The following is a 13,680-nucleotide window of genomic DNA, read 5'->3' on the forward strand; positions in this document are numbered from 1 at the left end:
GGCAGTTGTCTTGCTGCCTCCGCAGCTGGTTGCGCTGGGTTTGGTGGTGACGGCATTTGTATACTTGTGCATGAGACGAGACGGCCGGCAGCGCCGTCACGGCCGACGCAACACTGCAGGATAGACATTGGGATCTCTTTTTCTTTTTCTTTTTTTCTTCTTCTTTTTTTCCCGCTTTTCTTCTTTCCTCTCCTTTCACATTTCTGTTCTTTGAAGGTCTTTTTTCGATGATTTTTCTCCTTAAACCAGAAAAAAAGACGCGCATCCATCCTCATTGCTATGGCGTTTTTGGGACATCTTAGAAAGAGAACCGGGGAAAGACGAAGCATACTTTGTCGATCTTTTTGATTCGTGTTTGCGTCAAAACCAATGACTGTCTCACAGAAGGGCAAAAGAGGAACAGAATATCCCTTTTTGGTCAGAATCGGGTGTGTGTGTGTGCGCGCGCGCGCGCGTGTGTGTGAAGAGACGGCGAAGGAGGGGGGTTGAGTGGTAGGGGATATGTAGTCCTCTACCGGCTCTTTTTCTTTCTTTCCTTTTTCTTTTCTAGGGCTGAATGGATGATACGTTTGATGTTGGGCATGACGCGTCTTTTCAAAGAGGAAAAGACGGAAAGGGGAGAAGAGAGAGGGAGGGGAGAAAAGACAGAGAGAGGGAGACTGGCCTTGGGATCTGGGGTGGAAGTGAAGGTAGTTGCAATGGCTCTTTATCTAGATCAACGCGGGTGACCCGTCTTTTCCACAATCCACTGTCAGATACCCTTGTGTCTCTTTGCTCTTGATTACTCTATCATTTGCTTGCTCTTTGATGAACTCGATCAAGGGAGTTGTACGTATGGTTTGGATGTGTGAGGGACTCAATGCCCGTAACTGTGAAAGAGCTCGGGGAGCAGAGAAAGAAGGGAACTAGATAAGAAGAGATGAGAAGATAACGCAAGCCGCAGCATACTTGCTTCGCTGCTTGAGTAGGTCTGGGTATCATTATTTTGCCCTCTCAGAAACGCCAGGTTACCAAAATTACCGTCCATGTCTAATCAGAAACCCCAAAAAAGAAAGAAACACAAGCACAAAGCCCCCCTCCCAGGCAAACAAAAACAATCGTCAATGCCGCGTACCCCTTCCTCTGTCCCCCTACTGCCCACCCGCATTCCCCATCGGCGCAGGCCTCGCCGGCAAACTACTATTGCCCGCCGCCGCCGCCGCCGCCGTCCCCGTGGCATTAGCTGTAGAAGAAGCAGAAGCAGAAGCAGAAGCAGAAGCCGGAGCAGCAGTAATAGTGCTGGTAGTAGTAGTAGTAGTAGTAGTAGTAGCAGCAGCATTCGCAGCCCTGGCGACGATGGCGGGATCGCCCCCGGTGGCCTCGAGCACGCGGCGGACGTCGTCGCGCAGCTCGGGCATGGCGGCGCTCATCTGCTCGGCGAGGACGTCCCTGAAGGAGGCGAAGGCGCTGACCTTGCCGCGCATGAGCTGGTTGCCCCTGCGGACGAGCTCGACGAACTCGCGCGTGTAAATGTCCGGGTTGCGGCCGTTTTCGACGTATTCGAGGAGTTCGGGGGGCACGGAGGGGAGGTGGTTCGGGGGCGAGGCGGCGGCGTGGACGTTTTGGAGGGAGGTGGAGAGGGCTTTTCTATTTATTTTACGAGTGACTTGGGGTTAGTTGGATATGATTTGATGGTTGAGGTGATGAGGAGGAAGGGAGAGGAGGAGGAGAAAGGGAGAGGAGGAGGAGAAAGGGAGAGGAGAGGGAAGAAGATACATTTCATTCGAGAGGACTTCTTTGCTGGGGCGGCCCATGGAGTCGTATGTTGAGACTTGGACCATGATGCGGTAGAAGTCGTTGATGACGTCCTTGAGCTGTTCTATCGGAGAGTTAGTTACTCGTGTTTTATTCGATACAGGTAGAGGCCGTCGTACGCTCGATTGCATCGTGGTCTACTCTGTCGACGGGCGCCATTGTTGCGGAGGAGGAGTTGAGGTTGGAGTGGGAAGAACGGGTTTTTGGTGGATTTGGGGAGAGTCTTGCAGTTGCAGTGCAGTGGTTTGCAGGTGGTACTAGGTACCTAGTAGAGGTATGTCATTTTTGGGGCTTGTGGAGGTGGGGACGTCGATTCGGCTTGAGCTGTGCGGGCCAAGTTGTATCTACCTACTACAAGTGCAACGCGAAAGTGACTTGATGGTTGACTAGTACCTAGGTAGTGCCAACCTTACCTATATGTCGTCTGAATTTCAAATAATAATTGGATGACGATTATATAACTGAATAGTGAGCACAGAAGAGATTCATTCGATGGTTGGCATTGCACGCTGGCTGAGCTGAAACCAGTATACTCGCGGTATTGGACTGTTAAGACTGGTACCTCGGGAACCAGTATCATCTTGACACCGCCTGCTCTTATGCTGGGCTACCATCCTTGTGAACCGGCAGAACTACCGTACCAACCTACCTACCTACTTACTGATGAGGTTCAGAATATCTTCTTGTTCAAGTCTTGCTCATTCAACACCGAGCTTCGGAAACTTCCTCTTCCTCACGATCACGCTCGAGATCCTCAGTCAGCGCTGACTCGCGCTCAACCCCGACAGCAGCACCCTCTCCCGCTGCTCCAATCGTTGCTCCATCGTCGATGATCTGCATATGGGATTATGACAAAGATGGTCTGAAATCGATATACTAGTATAAAGCCGTGTCTCAGCACTTCCCTCAAGGCGAATCAGCTCGCCTACCAGAAAGCAATAGCTTCACAAGGGAGCAACGTACGTACGTGGTCCAAGAGTGTTAGCGACGGCATGAGTAAGAAGGCTAACAGTGCATTAGTCGATCTGCCTCGGCAACCCAGACGATCCATGTCCCAGGGAGATCACAACACGTGTGTCAACAAGCTACTACCAGTCAGCGCCTACAAAGTAATACCATACCACTACGGCCATGACAGCAGCGATGGAGCATGGGCCTGCCTCCTGGCAACCTGCCCCAGCAAGGAGCTCTTACTCCGAATACGCCTCTCGCGCTCTGCCAAAGTAGAGACGGCAATGGTCAGCTGGTTACGGTAGAGAGCGCCTCACACTACCTACGCAATGAAGCCGTGTCTCAGGAGGATTATGACGCTGGGGACCTGGCACGACAACACCCATGCTCGTCCTACGTGACACGCAATGTACGGCCCACCCCATATCCAATCTCACAAAACAGGTGTGCCGCCCTCCAAGCGAGCATGCTCTTCCAAATTCATCAGTTATCGGCAAACTGGTACAGCACTGTACCAGAGTCCCGTCTTGAACCTTGACTCATGGTTTCTTCCTCTGGACTCAGCCTGAGAAACTTGTCACAGCTGTGACCATGCTCGGCTGCGTCCTGCGGCTTGTCCAAGTGATAGCGCGGTGCAGAACTAGCGCAGGGGGGGAAGTGCTTCTGGAATCCTGGCCCTGTTGTCACCTACGAGAGCGGCATTTGGGAAAGACATGTTTGCTTGCTACTTAACTCCCAGCAGCTGACTGGATGGACGGGACGAGATGTCCATTGTTGGCGCAAGGAGCCGGCAGCTGAATAGCCTCTCTAGCGTGGTGCGTCTCAATACTCAGGCTCTCCCATTCTATCCACGAATCCACGACGGTCTGAAAGGCTGAACCCGGGATCCTTGTTTGCTCTTCCCAACTAGTATTTCTTAAGGGCCGTGCGGTCTACCACTTACAAGTGAGTACATCTAATACAGCGATAGTAATCTATACGAAATACGAGCTGTGGTGCGAACAAAGACGATCAACAGAGCCATCTCATATTTGGGACATCGAAGCCCGTGTTCCTGTCTGATGGGTCCGATGGAAGGCGTTCAGTTTTGTGTCACAAGCCGAAAATGACTGCCAGTGACATGGGCCGGACTAGCAGGGACCGACGCATGGATGCCGGGATGACTTGGAGCGATCCGCACCGCCGCTGAACCACTGCTCTCACCTGCCTTGCTTGTTTGTCTGCGGCCTAGATGGCTAGCTCTACGACTGTAATATCAAGATGCATGAGGACTGGGCCAATGGACTCCGCCGTCAGGTAGAGACAGAGCGTGAGAAAAGAGATGAGGTGGGAGCTGAGCCGGGCGGCATGCAACCCACCCGGTATTGGGGTTCTGGGCCTGGATAGGACCTCGTGTGAGTGCACATCGTCAACCCTGTCTGCCTGTCTCAGTCTCGGAAAAGGCAATGAGCTTGTCGACATGGTTGTAGCATGCCATGGTCTTCCACCGCCGGCCTGGCTTGCTCAAGAACTCTCTCCTCTTCTTCCTTCTCTTCCTCCTCCTTTTTGATCCGCATAACCACTCTCTGGCACTATCTATACATAGCCTCCCATTCAGCTCATTGGAGATACACACGTTCAATAGCCAGTAGCAGTTTGAAGCACCTCCATCCGCCATACCATCATCTACAGAGCCGCGTCGGACAACGAAGGTAGGTGCAGTACTCTACACAAGACACGGAACCCCCCCCCTTTCTCGGTCGTTGAAGCTGACATAGTCTAGCCAGAAACGCGGCATCGCGGGGATCCGTTCTCGTTCTATACAGTGCAACATGGCACCAAACGCAATAGAAACAGCGGCTCCCATTGCCCCAGCCCCTGCCTCGGAGTCGGAGTTTGAATTCGTCGTTGGAGATCGGCCGGACCAGCTCAAAGCCGGATCCAACCCAAAGCTACGATCGCATCTGTCCAAACGGGGTTGGAAGGTCTACCTACTACAGCACAATGCTGCAGCCGGATCCTCGTCTTCCTCTTCTCCCGCTGATGAAGCAACTCGGCAGCGCGAGGACAGGTCTAGGCGGAAGAAGCGCAGGCGCCTCCAGCATACCATCACCTGGGACGTGCGAGGGCCTCACGATGCCGAATTTCCAGGAATGGCAACTGCAACGAACAATAATAGTTTGATCCAGGCCATGATTCATGCAACTGCCGTGCAGCCGTTTGCAATCGAATACCAACTGGGAGGCGGCCGCGTTGATCCCTTTAGATCATATCCTACGCCATGGCGGCCGTATATCCCCCATCTGGTCGACCACTGTAAGTGTTCACCCAGAGACAGATCCATCCAGGCAGTCATATTGCCCTGTTGTTCGTTCACAAGACAGAAGCAATGCTAACGCGTCTGACGTAGACATCATTCACATGGCCGTCGACATCCCCGAACTCGACGAGCCTGGCAAAAAGGGCCTCCTCCGAAGCCGCTGGTTCCGGCTCGCCACGACCGAAATCTCCACCTTCCAAGTCGTCCTGCTGCTCTCTGCCGGCAACTACATCTCGGTCAAGGGCGGTATAGCCGCCGAGGCCGGCTTCAACATGGACCAGCTCAGGATCGACGCCCTCAACTCCATCGGCATGGCCATGGACCTGCCCAACAACGCAAGCGACTCCATCATCGGCGCGGTGGCCAAGATGGCCAGCTTCGAGGCCATGCACGGGGACCTGGACTGCTTCCAGCTGCACATGAACGCCGCGAGGAGGTTGGTGGACATGAGAGGCGGCCTGCACAATCTGGGCCTCGGGGGCCTGTTGCGGAGAATGCTCATTTGGATCGATTTGAACGGCGGACACTTGATGAATACGGAGCGGTGGTTCCCCGGGCAGACGTTTGCTGGAAGTGAGGATGAGGTTGAGGTGGAACCGAACCCGGAGAGGTTCATTGCCATGTGAACAGAGCCTTTTCTCTGCTTCTTGCCGCATTCTTATGTCCCTTTTTTCGTTGGCATCATTCCTTTTCTACTTCTGATAAGGTTGAGCGTCGTTTTTTAAAGAGCAATCCTGGTAAGGACCCCAGACTAATGGTTATTATAAGTGTGTTTATATGGGAATGGACCGTCCACTAGAATAGCACAATAGAAACCCTTTTCTTTCTTTGATCCTAAGAGGTACTTTTTGTATCCCATCACTCTCCTCGCTTGATGGCTGAAACGTTGACACTGCTTTCCTCCACTCAATGGCTGAAACGTTGACACTGCTTTCCCTCCATTGAGAGGGAGTCGAACAACAAAACAATCTTTTTAGTGTACACAAACGCAAGAAGCGAACCAAGCAGAACAAAAGGGAAATGCTCAAAGTAAGGCTGCAAGCCCAGTGGGCAAAAGGAAAACACAAAATTGGTATCGATCCAGAATGAAAACGCTCGTTGCTGTCTTTTTCCCCCTCCATTACAGTATCCCTCACTTCATTTTCTTTTGCTTCTGTGTCTCCGTGGTGACAGTTATCTTTCTCTCCTATTCACCATCCAACAAAACGCCTCAATGCCTTTCCCCCTCTTGAGATAATCCTCATACGAGGACATGATCAACGCCTGGAAAACGTCTGCGAGGCATCAACAAAGAGCGTCGCCAAAAGCAAAACGGCATTGAACCCAGCCATCATGTAAAACGGCGTCCCCGTCGAGACCTTGTCAAACAGCAGACCCCCAAGCTTCGTCAGCAGCAGGATGGCCGCGCCGCCGCACAGCGAGTAGACGCCCGCGATGGATCCCTTGAGCCTCAGCCGCGACACAAACTCCTCCTCGGTGGCGATGCGGATCAGCGGCTCCGACTCGCCCGACTCGTCCTCGTCGGGCGCGAGGAAGTGCTGCCGGCGGGCGTTGCGCGGAATCTCCACGGCCAGGATGCCCTTGCCCAGGGAGCCCAGGCTGCACACGATGGAGCCAATCTGGCTGATGCCGAGGAGCGTCACGACGAAGAAGACGGCGGGGCTGCCGCCCCTGCCGTCGACGTCGCCGATCTCAGGGCTCGGGAGCCGCGGGAAGATGATGTAGCCCACGATGCCGAAGACGGTGGCCGCGACGACGGGGTAGTTGACCCTGCCCGGGTGGCGCGACAGGTAGCCGAACACGGGGGCGCAGAGCAGGCCCATGAGCTGTGCCACGCCGGTCAGGATGGAGGACAGGACGTATGCCTGGCGGCACTCCTTCTTGAGCTCCGGCGAGGGGTCGTTGGGCGAGCCCTGGCAGAATCCGTTGCCGATGAAAAAGGTGTTGATGTAGAGGGGGACAAAGAGTGAGATGGCGACTGTGGATGCTCTGGCAACGAAGCCGCCGAGGTAGCCCAGGGCGATCCGTGAGTCGGTAAAGCCAAGGAGTATGGAGTCCATCATCAAGTGAAGATAAGGAATCACCTTCATCATATGTCAGTAGACAAACAAAAGAGTCTCCTTCTTAGTTTTCATACCTTATTTTGCGTTCTCCCGGTGTAAGCATATCCATCGCTGGATGAGCCCTTGAATCCGAGAAGCAGTCTCCATCCTTTGCCCTCCTCTCCCTGGACGTTGCGCAGCCCAAAGAATACAAAGACAGCAACAAGCAGCGCGACGGCGCCGACAACGTAGTAGCTGTACGTCACGGCCTCTCCGGGTGTGACGTTTTCGATTTCGCCAAACTTAGCGGGCAGGGGCAGAAAGCACGACAGCGCCAGCAACGCGCCGCAGCCGGTGAAGAGGCCGACATAGCCCGCCAGCACAGACGACTTGCCCGACCGTCCCTGAGGGTCTACGCCCGCTGAGATTGGCCGCCCCTCGCTAGAGAGTGATCTCGAGTACATCTCGGGCGTGATGGTGGCTTCAGACTCGACGGAATAAGCAGCGCTCAGGCGCGCGCTCGAGAGGCTGTTGCGGGCGGCCCTGGCCCTTTCCAGAGCGCTGTTGCGCAGCTCCTCGTCTTCGTCCGTCAGTGAAGGGAGGATGGCGGTCACCATTGTGGCCCTGTAATTCCCAATATACGTTAGCTGATAAGCTTCATGATATTCAGATGCGTCTGTTCCTCCAAGCCGTCCACACTAGATTCAGATGAAACAGCACATACGTAGCCGATGCTCCAAGCGCAAAGAGGATCCTGGCCAGCAGAAGCTGCGGATACACATTGCTGGCCTGCACAAACACCACCAGCGACAGCCCTACAATCAGGTACCCGATCGTGGCCACCCATCGCACACCCAATCGATCCGACACGAGGCCCCAGGCCGGACAGGCGATGAGGGCGACGATCTCGTCTGCGAAGCCCAGCGTGCCGACGACGTCGCCCACGTTCTTCTTCTGCCCTATCAGGTCGGTGATGACAAAGGAAACGGAGCTGTTGAGAAAGACGAGGAAGGAGATGGAGAAGAGGGAGATGCCGAGCAGGTAAGTCGCGGCCTGCGTGGGAGTCGTCGAGGCCGCAAAGGGCAGATATCGCTGGAAGGCGGACGGCATGTTGATGCCTGTTTAGGTAGGTATTCGAGTCTGCTGCGTGTCGCGGCGTGCAGTGTCCCCTCTGTACTGGCTGTGTCAAGGATGCAAATCAAGGTTGGCGTCGCTCTGTTGGAAGTATCGCGAACCGGCAATGCTATCGGATGCGATCCAGCAAGAAGACGACCTCTGGAAGAGACGCTGCGAGAAGTCACATGGCGGTGCGAATGCGCAAGAGACGAGACGTCAAGAAAGGGAACAGAAAGAATCCGGTGATAAAGACTGTGTATTCAAAGTGAAGACGAGGAGTCGAGAAAGGAAAAAGGCCCGCCGTTTTGGGTTTCCGTGTTGTTGTTTTTTTCGTTTACGTTTGTCTAGGTAGTCTGACGATGACGGACTTGAGAGCTTCTTAGTGCTGGGAGCTCGGCGTTGAAGAGAGCGGCTCAGCCAATGGGAGGGCGCGTTGGGCGGGCAGAGGTATCTGGGAGGTATTTGATATCCCTGGTCGCTTCATCACAGTTGATCACATGGAGAGACGCGCCTGCAGATGGAGCATTGAGTTGGACTAGCAAAGGCTGTTGGAAATGGCATTGGCCCGTGGCTCTATTCCTGCATTGCTAGTCACCTGCGACATGAGCTGCAAGTGGGCAACTGGTGCATTGGTATGTCACTGCGAATGAAGCTTCAGATATCGACCACTGGCACTCACATGAGGCCGAGGCCGGGGGGTACATGCTCGCGACACGCCATAGTACCTTACCATCAGCTTGAGGTACCCAGACGAATGGGTCCAGGTCTTCCTTGAGATGTCCTGGCTACATGTAACGGAGCTTTACCTACCTCTGTGGCGCCCATGATACCGATAGTTCAAGAAGTTCGAGTCAAGTCAGTCAAGAGGAACGCCTTGTTGCTTTTATTTGATCCAAGGATTGTTGTTGGTTGGTGGACTTGGGCATGGCAGAATGAATGGAACGCGGCTGTACCGTTGTATCAAGTACATGGGGTAGGAAGCAAACAGGTATAACAACAGAGACACGGATACTAGGAGAACAGGCGACACAGAAGGACGCTGTCGTCTGATATCGATGACTGGAAGTTTCCAGCTCGGCAGATGTCCCAAGACTAACTCTATCAACGTCAGAACTGCAGGCGGCATGAGGTAGACGACAAAGTCATGTATGTAATATGCGGAGTGCAAGCTCCGTCAGTCCTCTTTTCCTCCGTGCCGCCAATCCAGAATACAAGGTACCTTGGAACAACAGCGGATCATCTAAAATCCGCACAACTCGGAACCCAGCTTATCTTATCGCTCCGCTGAGATCGCCAAAGGAAGGTTAATTGCTTGGGCGTGTCGATGCGCGTTCCCAACAGACAAGAAGATGACGAGTACACCATAACCTCTTGCGCTGCCATTTCTGCCTCCGGAAGTTGCGCAACTCTTGTCTGCCGCCTATCATTGACATCAAGGGAGATTCACCGTCAAGATGGTCGGCAAAGTCTCCGAGAGAGTGCTCCTCAGGGAGGGTACGTGAAGACGCCTCCGGTTGCGCATCACTGCATCTCCGTTCTTCTCGTCAATTGACCACCAGATACTGACGCTGATATTGAAACCGCACAGGGCTGGAGAGGACCGACAATGGCATGAAACTGACATCGTGGCCTGATGTCACCCCCATCAACCAGAAGAACTACTACACGTGAGTTCCGACGGCGATTCTGGTAGCTAATGATGCTGGGCGACTGACACAAGAGGCAGAGACTATATGAAGCGGGACGACCAGGTCCTGGCTCTGCGACTCCAGAACGATGCAAACCGCGACAGATTGGTGCAGAGCGCCCGAGATCGCGACCGGGCTCTTTCGAAGCCTGTCAACGGCGAGCTCCCCCTACCACTGCCAGACCTCGGCGACGACGATGGGGCTGCCACTCCCTCGGGCGGCATGGACCCATCCAGGGTGATTGTCATCCACCCCGGAAGCCAGAACCTACGTATTGGCTTTGCGAGCGACGCACTTCCCAAGACCATTCCCGCTGTATTGGCGACCAAGTTCCCCCAGACCGAGTCGGAGATGTACGAAGCCCTCCCTCGACGTCAGTTCGAGGCAAAGACCGTCGACCAACAATACGGAGAGGAATGGTCCAAGAAATACCAGAAGATGTGCAACGACCTCAAGGTCGAAATGCGCGCCAACAAGCGAAAAGTACTGCCCAACTCCAAGGAGCTGGTCCAGACCTTCAACCGCCGTACGGAACCCGAGATTATTCAGAGGCACAACGACGTGCTGGAGGTTGAATGGACAGATATAAGCAAGCTGGACGACCCAGATTCACCGGCATCTTGCTTTATTGGATACGAAGCGCTGCGCGTTCCTGACGATTCAAATCCCAAATTCAAGTTGTGGTGGCCCATGCAACACGGATACTGGAACGAGGATGGGTACACAAGCCAAGAGCACCTGTTTGACGATTTCGAAACGCTGCTAGACAAGGCCCTACGCCAAGAGCTCGGGCTCAAAACAAACAGCGAGTGGCAGCAGTACAGCTGTGTTTTCGTCATTCCCGACCTCTACGACAAGAAGTATGTGGAGCAAGTCCTGCTCTCTTGCATGACATGGTTCGAGTTCAGTAGAGTATGCTTCATCCAGGAAAGCATGGCAGCCACTTTCGGCGCCGGATACACGCAAGCCTGCGTCGTCGACGTCGGCGCCCAGAAGACTGCAGTCACCTGTGTCGAAGACGGGCTTTGTATCGAGGACTCGAGAATCAACCTCAAGTATGGCGGATACGACATTACGGAAACGTTCATCAAGATGATGCTCTACGACAACTTTCCCTATCAGGAGATTAACCTGCGGAGGAGATATGACTTCTTGCTGGCCGAAGAGCTCAAGTGGAAGCACTGCACCATGTCTCAGGCCAACATATCGGTGCAGCTCTACAACTTCCACGTCCGAGCGCCGAATCAGCCGACGCGTAAGTATGCCTTCAAGACGTACGACGAGGTCATTCTCGCGCCAATGGGTGTCTTTGAGCCCTCAATCTTCGACAACAGCACAAAGCTCCGGGGACGAAGGAAACTGGTGGAGCGTTCCTACAACGCATACGACGTAGATATTCCTGACGATCCCACATCTGCCGCACAGCTTGCGATACTTGCTCTGGTCAAGCCATCGCTCACGGCCAACACAAATGGCTTCTCCCAGTCGCAGCCCGAAGTGTCGACGCCCAGCAAGGAAAAGTCACAGCCGTTTAACTTTCTTGGTAAGAGCGAAACAGCGAGCGGGACGCCCATGGCATCGCATGCCGGATCGCCGGCACCCGAGGGTAACGGCACTCCGGCCCCGTTCATCTTTGGAGCCAACAAGGACGGCGTCAACGGCGATAGCCCTGCTCCGGGCAGCATTCGAGCCGCCGGCACACCGATTCCAGGGCAGTCTCAAAGCACCCAGCCGCCTCCGGGGATCTTTGTCGAACCAGCGCGCGGCGCCAAAGAAATCGCAGCGGAACGAGACGAGGTGCTGCCCCTGGCACCGCTGGACATTGCCATTCTGACAAGCATTCACAACGCCGCTAAGGGCGACGACAAGAAGGTCCGCGACCTACTGGGCAGTATCATGGTTGTCGGCGGCGGAGCCAAGATCCCACAATTCACCGTCGTTTTGGAGGAGAAGCTGAAGGCGTTGAAGCCCGAGCTCAGCGAGAGGATACTTGTCAGTCGCAGCGCCAGGGATATGGACGAGCAGGTTGTGACCTGGAAGGGGGCGAGTGTCTTTGCCAAGCTGCCGACCAATGATTCGTGGATCACGCCGTTCGAGTTTGAGAGACTCGGCGCGCGTACGCTGCACCACAAGGTGCTCTGGGCGTGGTAGATGTTGGTTGATATTTGCATAAACCTCGGCACCAGGGCCTGTCTGGGCGCGAGGACGGGCACGATAACGAGAGGGAGCATTGGAGTTTATTGGTCTGCTACTAAGGATATGGGAGATCTGGGCTATTTTCGTAAGCAGGATGTATCGCTTGTGCCGATTGGCAACTTGCTATAATAGCGGAGCAGAATGGGAGTTATAGAGCTTAAGAGGACATCTACCTTCTTACAGTCGAGCACCTCATGGTCCTCTCGCCAGGCGTTGTTGCCCATCTGTTGCCTCATCACCAAGCATTGGCCCATTGAACACACGACCATGCGTCCTTCATCTTATAATAGAAGCTGGTCATCGCTATTGATGCCATTGGAGAAGTCGTTCACATGCGACCAAGGCCAGCTAGCAGCAAACACGACCCCATGATGCACCTGTATAAGTGTGGGGGAGACGCTAGCAACATGCATCAGTAGTAGGTAGTAGCTGAGGGAGGAGTCGAGCTGCTAGCGATTATTTTGGAGCTACATCTGAGGAGACTGAGGCGAGTCTACACGATGCTTCTCGGGCTATCAGATTTTGCTATCCTTGTCAGCTTGGAAACTAAGGTCCATTCAGGTATCCTGGTATGATGTTTTTGGCGACCCAAGGAGGAGAAGACAATTGATTTAACCGCTTGATAAACGGCATACCTTATTGATACAGGTATCAGATAGATATAGAGGCACTCAAAGTGACACCCACCCCCTTGGACGAATATTCAACGAGGGCTGTTCCCGTGACTGCTTCTGTGACACAAACATTCGGTGAGTCTGGATGCAAGGCTCGGCCAATGGGGGGAAAGCCTGCAGGATTTGAGAAGGGGCCTCGATAGATTTCCTGCGCGAATAGAGTAAGATGGTTGTGTTGATTATGTGTAATCATTGGCTCGATGGGATGGGAAGCAAGGGAGGATGTGTTTGTCTTGGTCGAAATCTAGTAGTAGTATGTATGTAAGTGGGCAAATGCATCCCTCGCCAAAATTGGGCCTGAATGAATGCAGGTCTCCATTGTCTCTGTCATTGAGTGGGATAATACTACCTTACTATATGATGGGTAGTAGAACTACTACTACTACTACTACTACTACTATACTATAGACTTGATACCTAGACGCAATCGAGTGCCCAAAGCAGATGAGCTCAACCGACGACGTCTCGCTTGATGCTCAAACCAGCACCTAGCCGTCCTAGCCGTGCATGGAGGTTCCATCTGCCCGCATCTTCGTGATGTGGTCTTGACGCCCCGCGTACTTGTTGGATAGTCACTGGGTTGCAATCTTTGGCTCCCTAGGGCTGCATTGCATAGGTACCTGATGCTTTCCTTGTTTGGGTAGTGGTGTACTAATACAGTAGAGTAGCAATCGTCTGCTCTGTTCAAAGTGCCTGTGAGCCGTGAGCCGGTCGTTGACCTCAGTGGCCATGCACGTGTGATGCAGATACTACCGGCATTTGCATTCTGGCCATCACCAGCAATGGAACATGCCTACAGTGAAAGCGACCTCGTTATCGTCACCTGCCCCCCTCCAGGTCTGTGACAATGTAACCGAGGCTAGACCAATCCCCCAAAGTCCCTCCTGCAGCCGCTTATTGATTCGGAGACGGGCGAGCTT

At 53.8% G+C, this 13,680-nt stretch overlaps 5 protein-coding genes across 5 annotated transcripts; 3 read left to right on the forward strand and 2 right to left on the reverse strand.

The window, feature by feature from the left end:
* Positions 1 to 1,340: 1,340 nt before the first annotated feature.
* On the reverse strand, positions 1,341 to 1,953 carry TRIREDRAFT_62026 (uncharacterized protein; the record flags this gene model as incomplete). The annotated part of the gene is made up of 3 exons (XM_006965382.1): positions 1,341 to 1,626; positions 1,756 to 1,858; positions 1,914 to 1,953. Coding segments are annotated over 3 exons (429 nt in total), but the record flags the coding sequence as incomplete, so codon positions are not given.
* A 2,963-nt stretch (positions 1,954 to 4,916) lies between these two features.
* Positions 4,917 to 5,850, forward strand: TRIREDRAFT_77836 (uncharacterized protein; the record flags this gene model as incomplete). The annotated part of the gene is made up of 2 exons (XM_006965240.1): positions 4,917 to 5,040; positions 5,135 to 5,850. The coding sequence occupies 2 exons, from the start codon at positions 4,917 to 4,919 to the stop codon at positions 5,668 to 5,670; spliced, it is 660 nt and encodes a 219-aa protein (XP_006965302.1). The 3' UTR covers positions 5,671 to 5,850.
* A 450-nt stretch (positions 5,851 to 6,300) lies between these two features.
* Positions 6,301 to 8,355, reverse strand: TRIREDRAFT_121764 (uncharacterized protein; the record flags this gene model as incomplete). Its single annotated transcript, XM_006965383.1, has 3 exons — positions 7,811 to 8,355; positions 7,182 to 7,710; positions 6,301 to 7,128 (listed from the first exon to the last, which is right to left on the reverse strand). Exons 1-3 carry the CDS (start codon positions 8,194 to 8,196, stop codon positions 6,301 to 6,303), a joined length of 1,743 nt encoding a protein of 580 aa, XP_006965445.1. The 5' UTR covers positions 8,197 to 8,355.
* Positions 8,356 to 9,656: 1,301 nt separating this feature from the next.
* TRIREDRAFT_61541 (uncharacterized protein) lies at positions 9,657 to 12,041 on the forward strand (the record flags this gene model as incomplete). The annotated part of the gene is made up of 3 exons (XM_006965241.1): positions 9,657 to 9,696; positions 9,791 to 9,869; positions 9,929 to 12,041. The coding sequence occupies 3 exons, from the start codon at positions 9,657 to 9,659 to the stop codon at positions 12,039 to 12,041; spliced, it is 2,232 nt and encodes a 743-aa protein (XP_006965303.1).
* A 606-nt stretch (positions 12,042 to 12,647) lies between these two features.
* TRIREDRAFT_107278 (uncharacterized protein) lies at positions 12,648 to 13,233 on the forward strand (the record flags this gene model as incomplete). The annotated part of the gene is made up of 3 exons (XM_006965242.1): positions 12,648 to 12,655; positions 12,735 to 12,835; positions 13,169 to 13,233. Coding segments are annotated over 3 exons (174 nt in total), but the record flags the coding sequence as incomplete, so codon positions are not given.
* Positions 13,234 to 13,680: the final 447 nt, after the last annotated feature.

This window comes from Trichoderma reesei (assembly GCF_000167675.1).
Source record: "Trichoderma reesei QM6a unplaced genomic scaffold TRIREscaffold_9, whole genome shotgun sequence".
NCBI lineage: Eukaryota > Fungi > Ascomycota > Sordariomycetes > Hypocreales > Hypocreaceae > Trichoderma > Trichoderma reesei.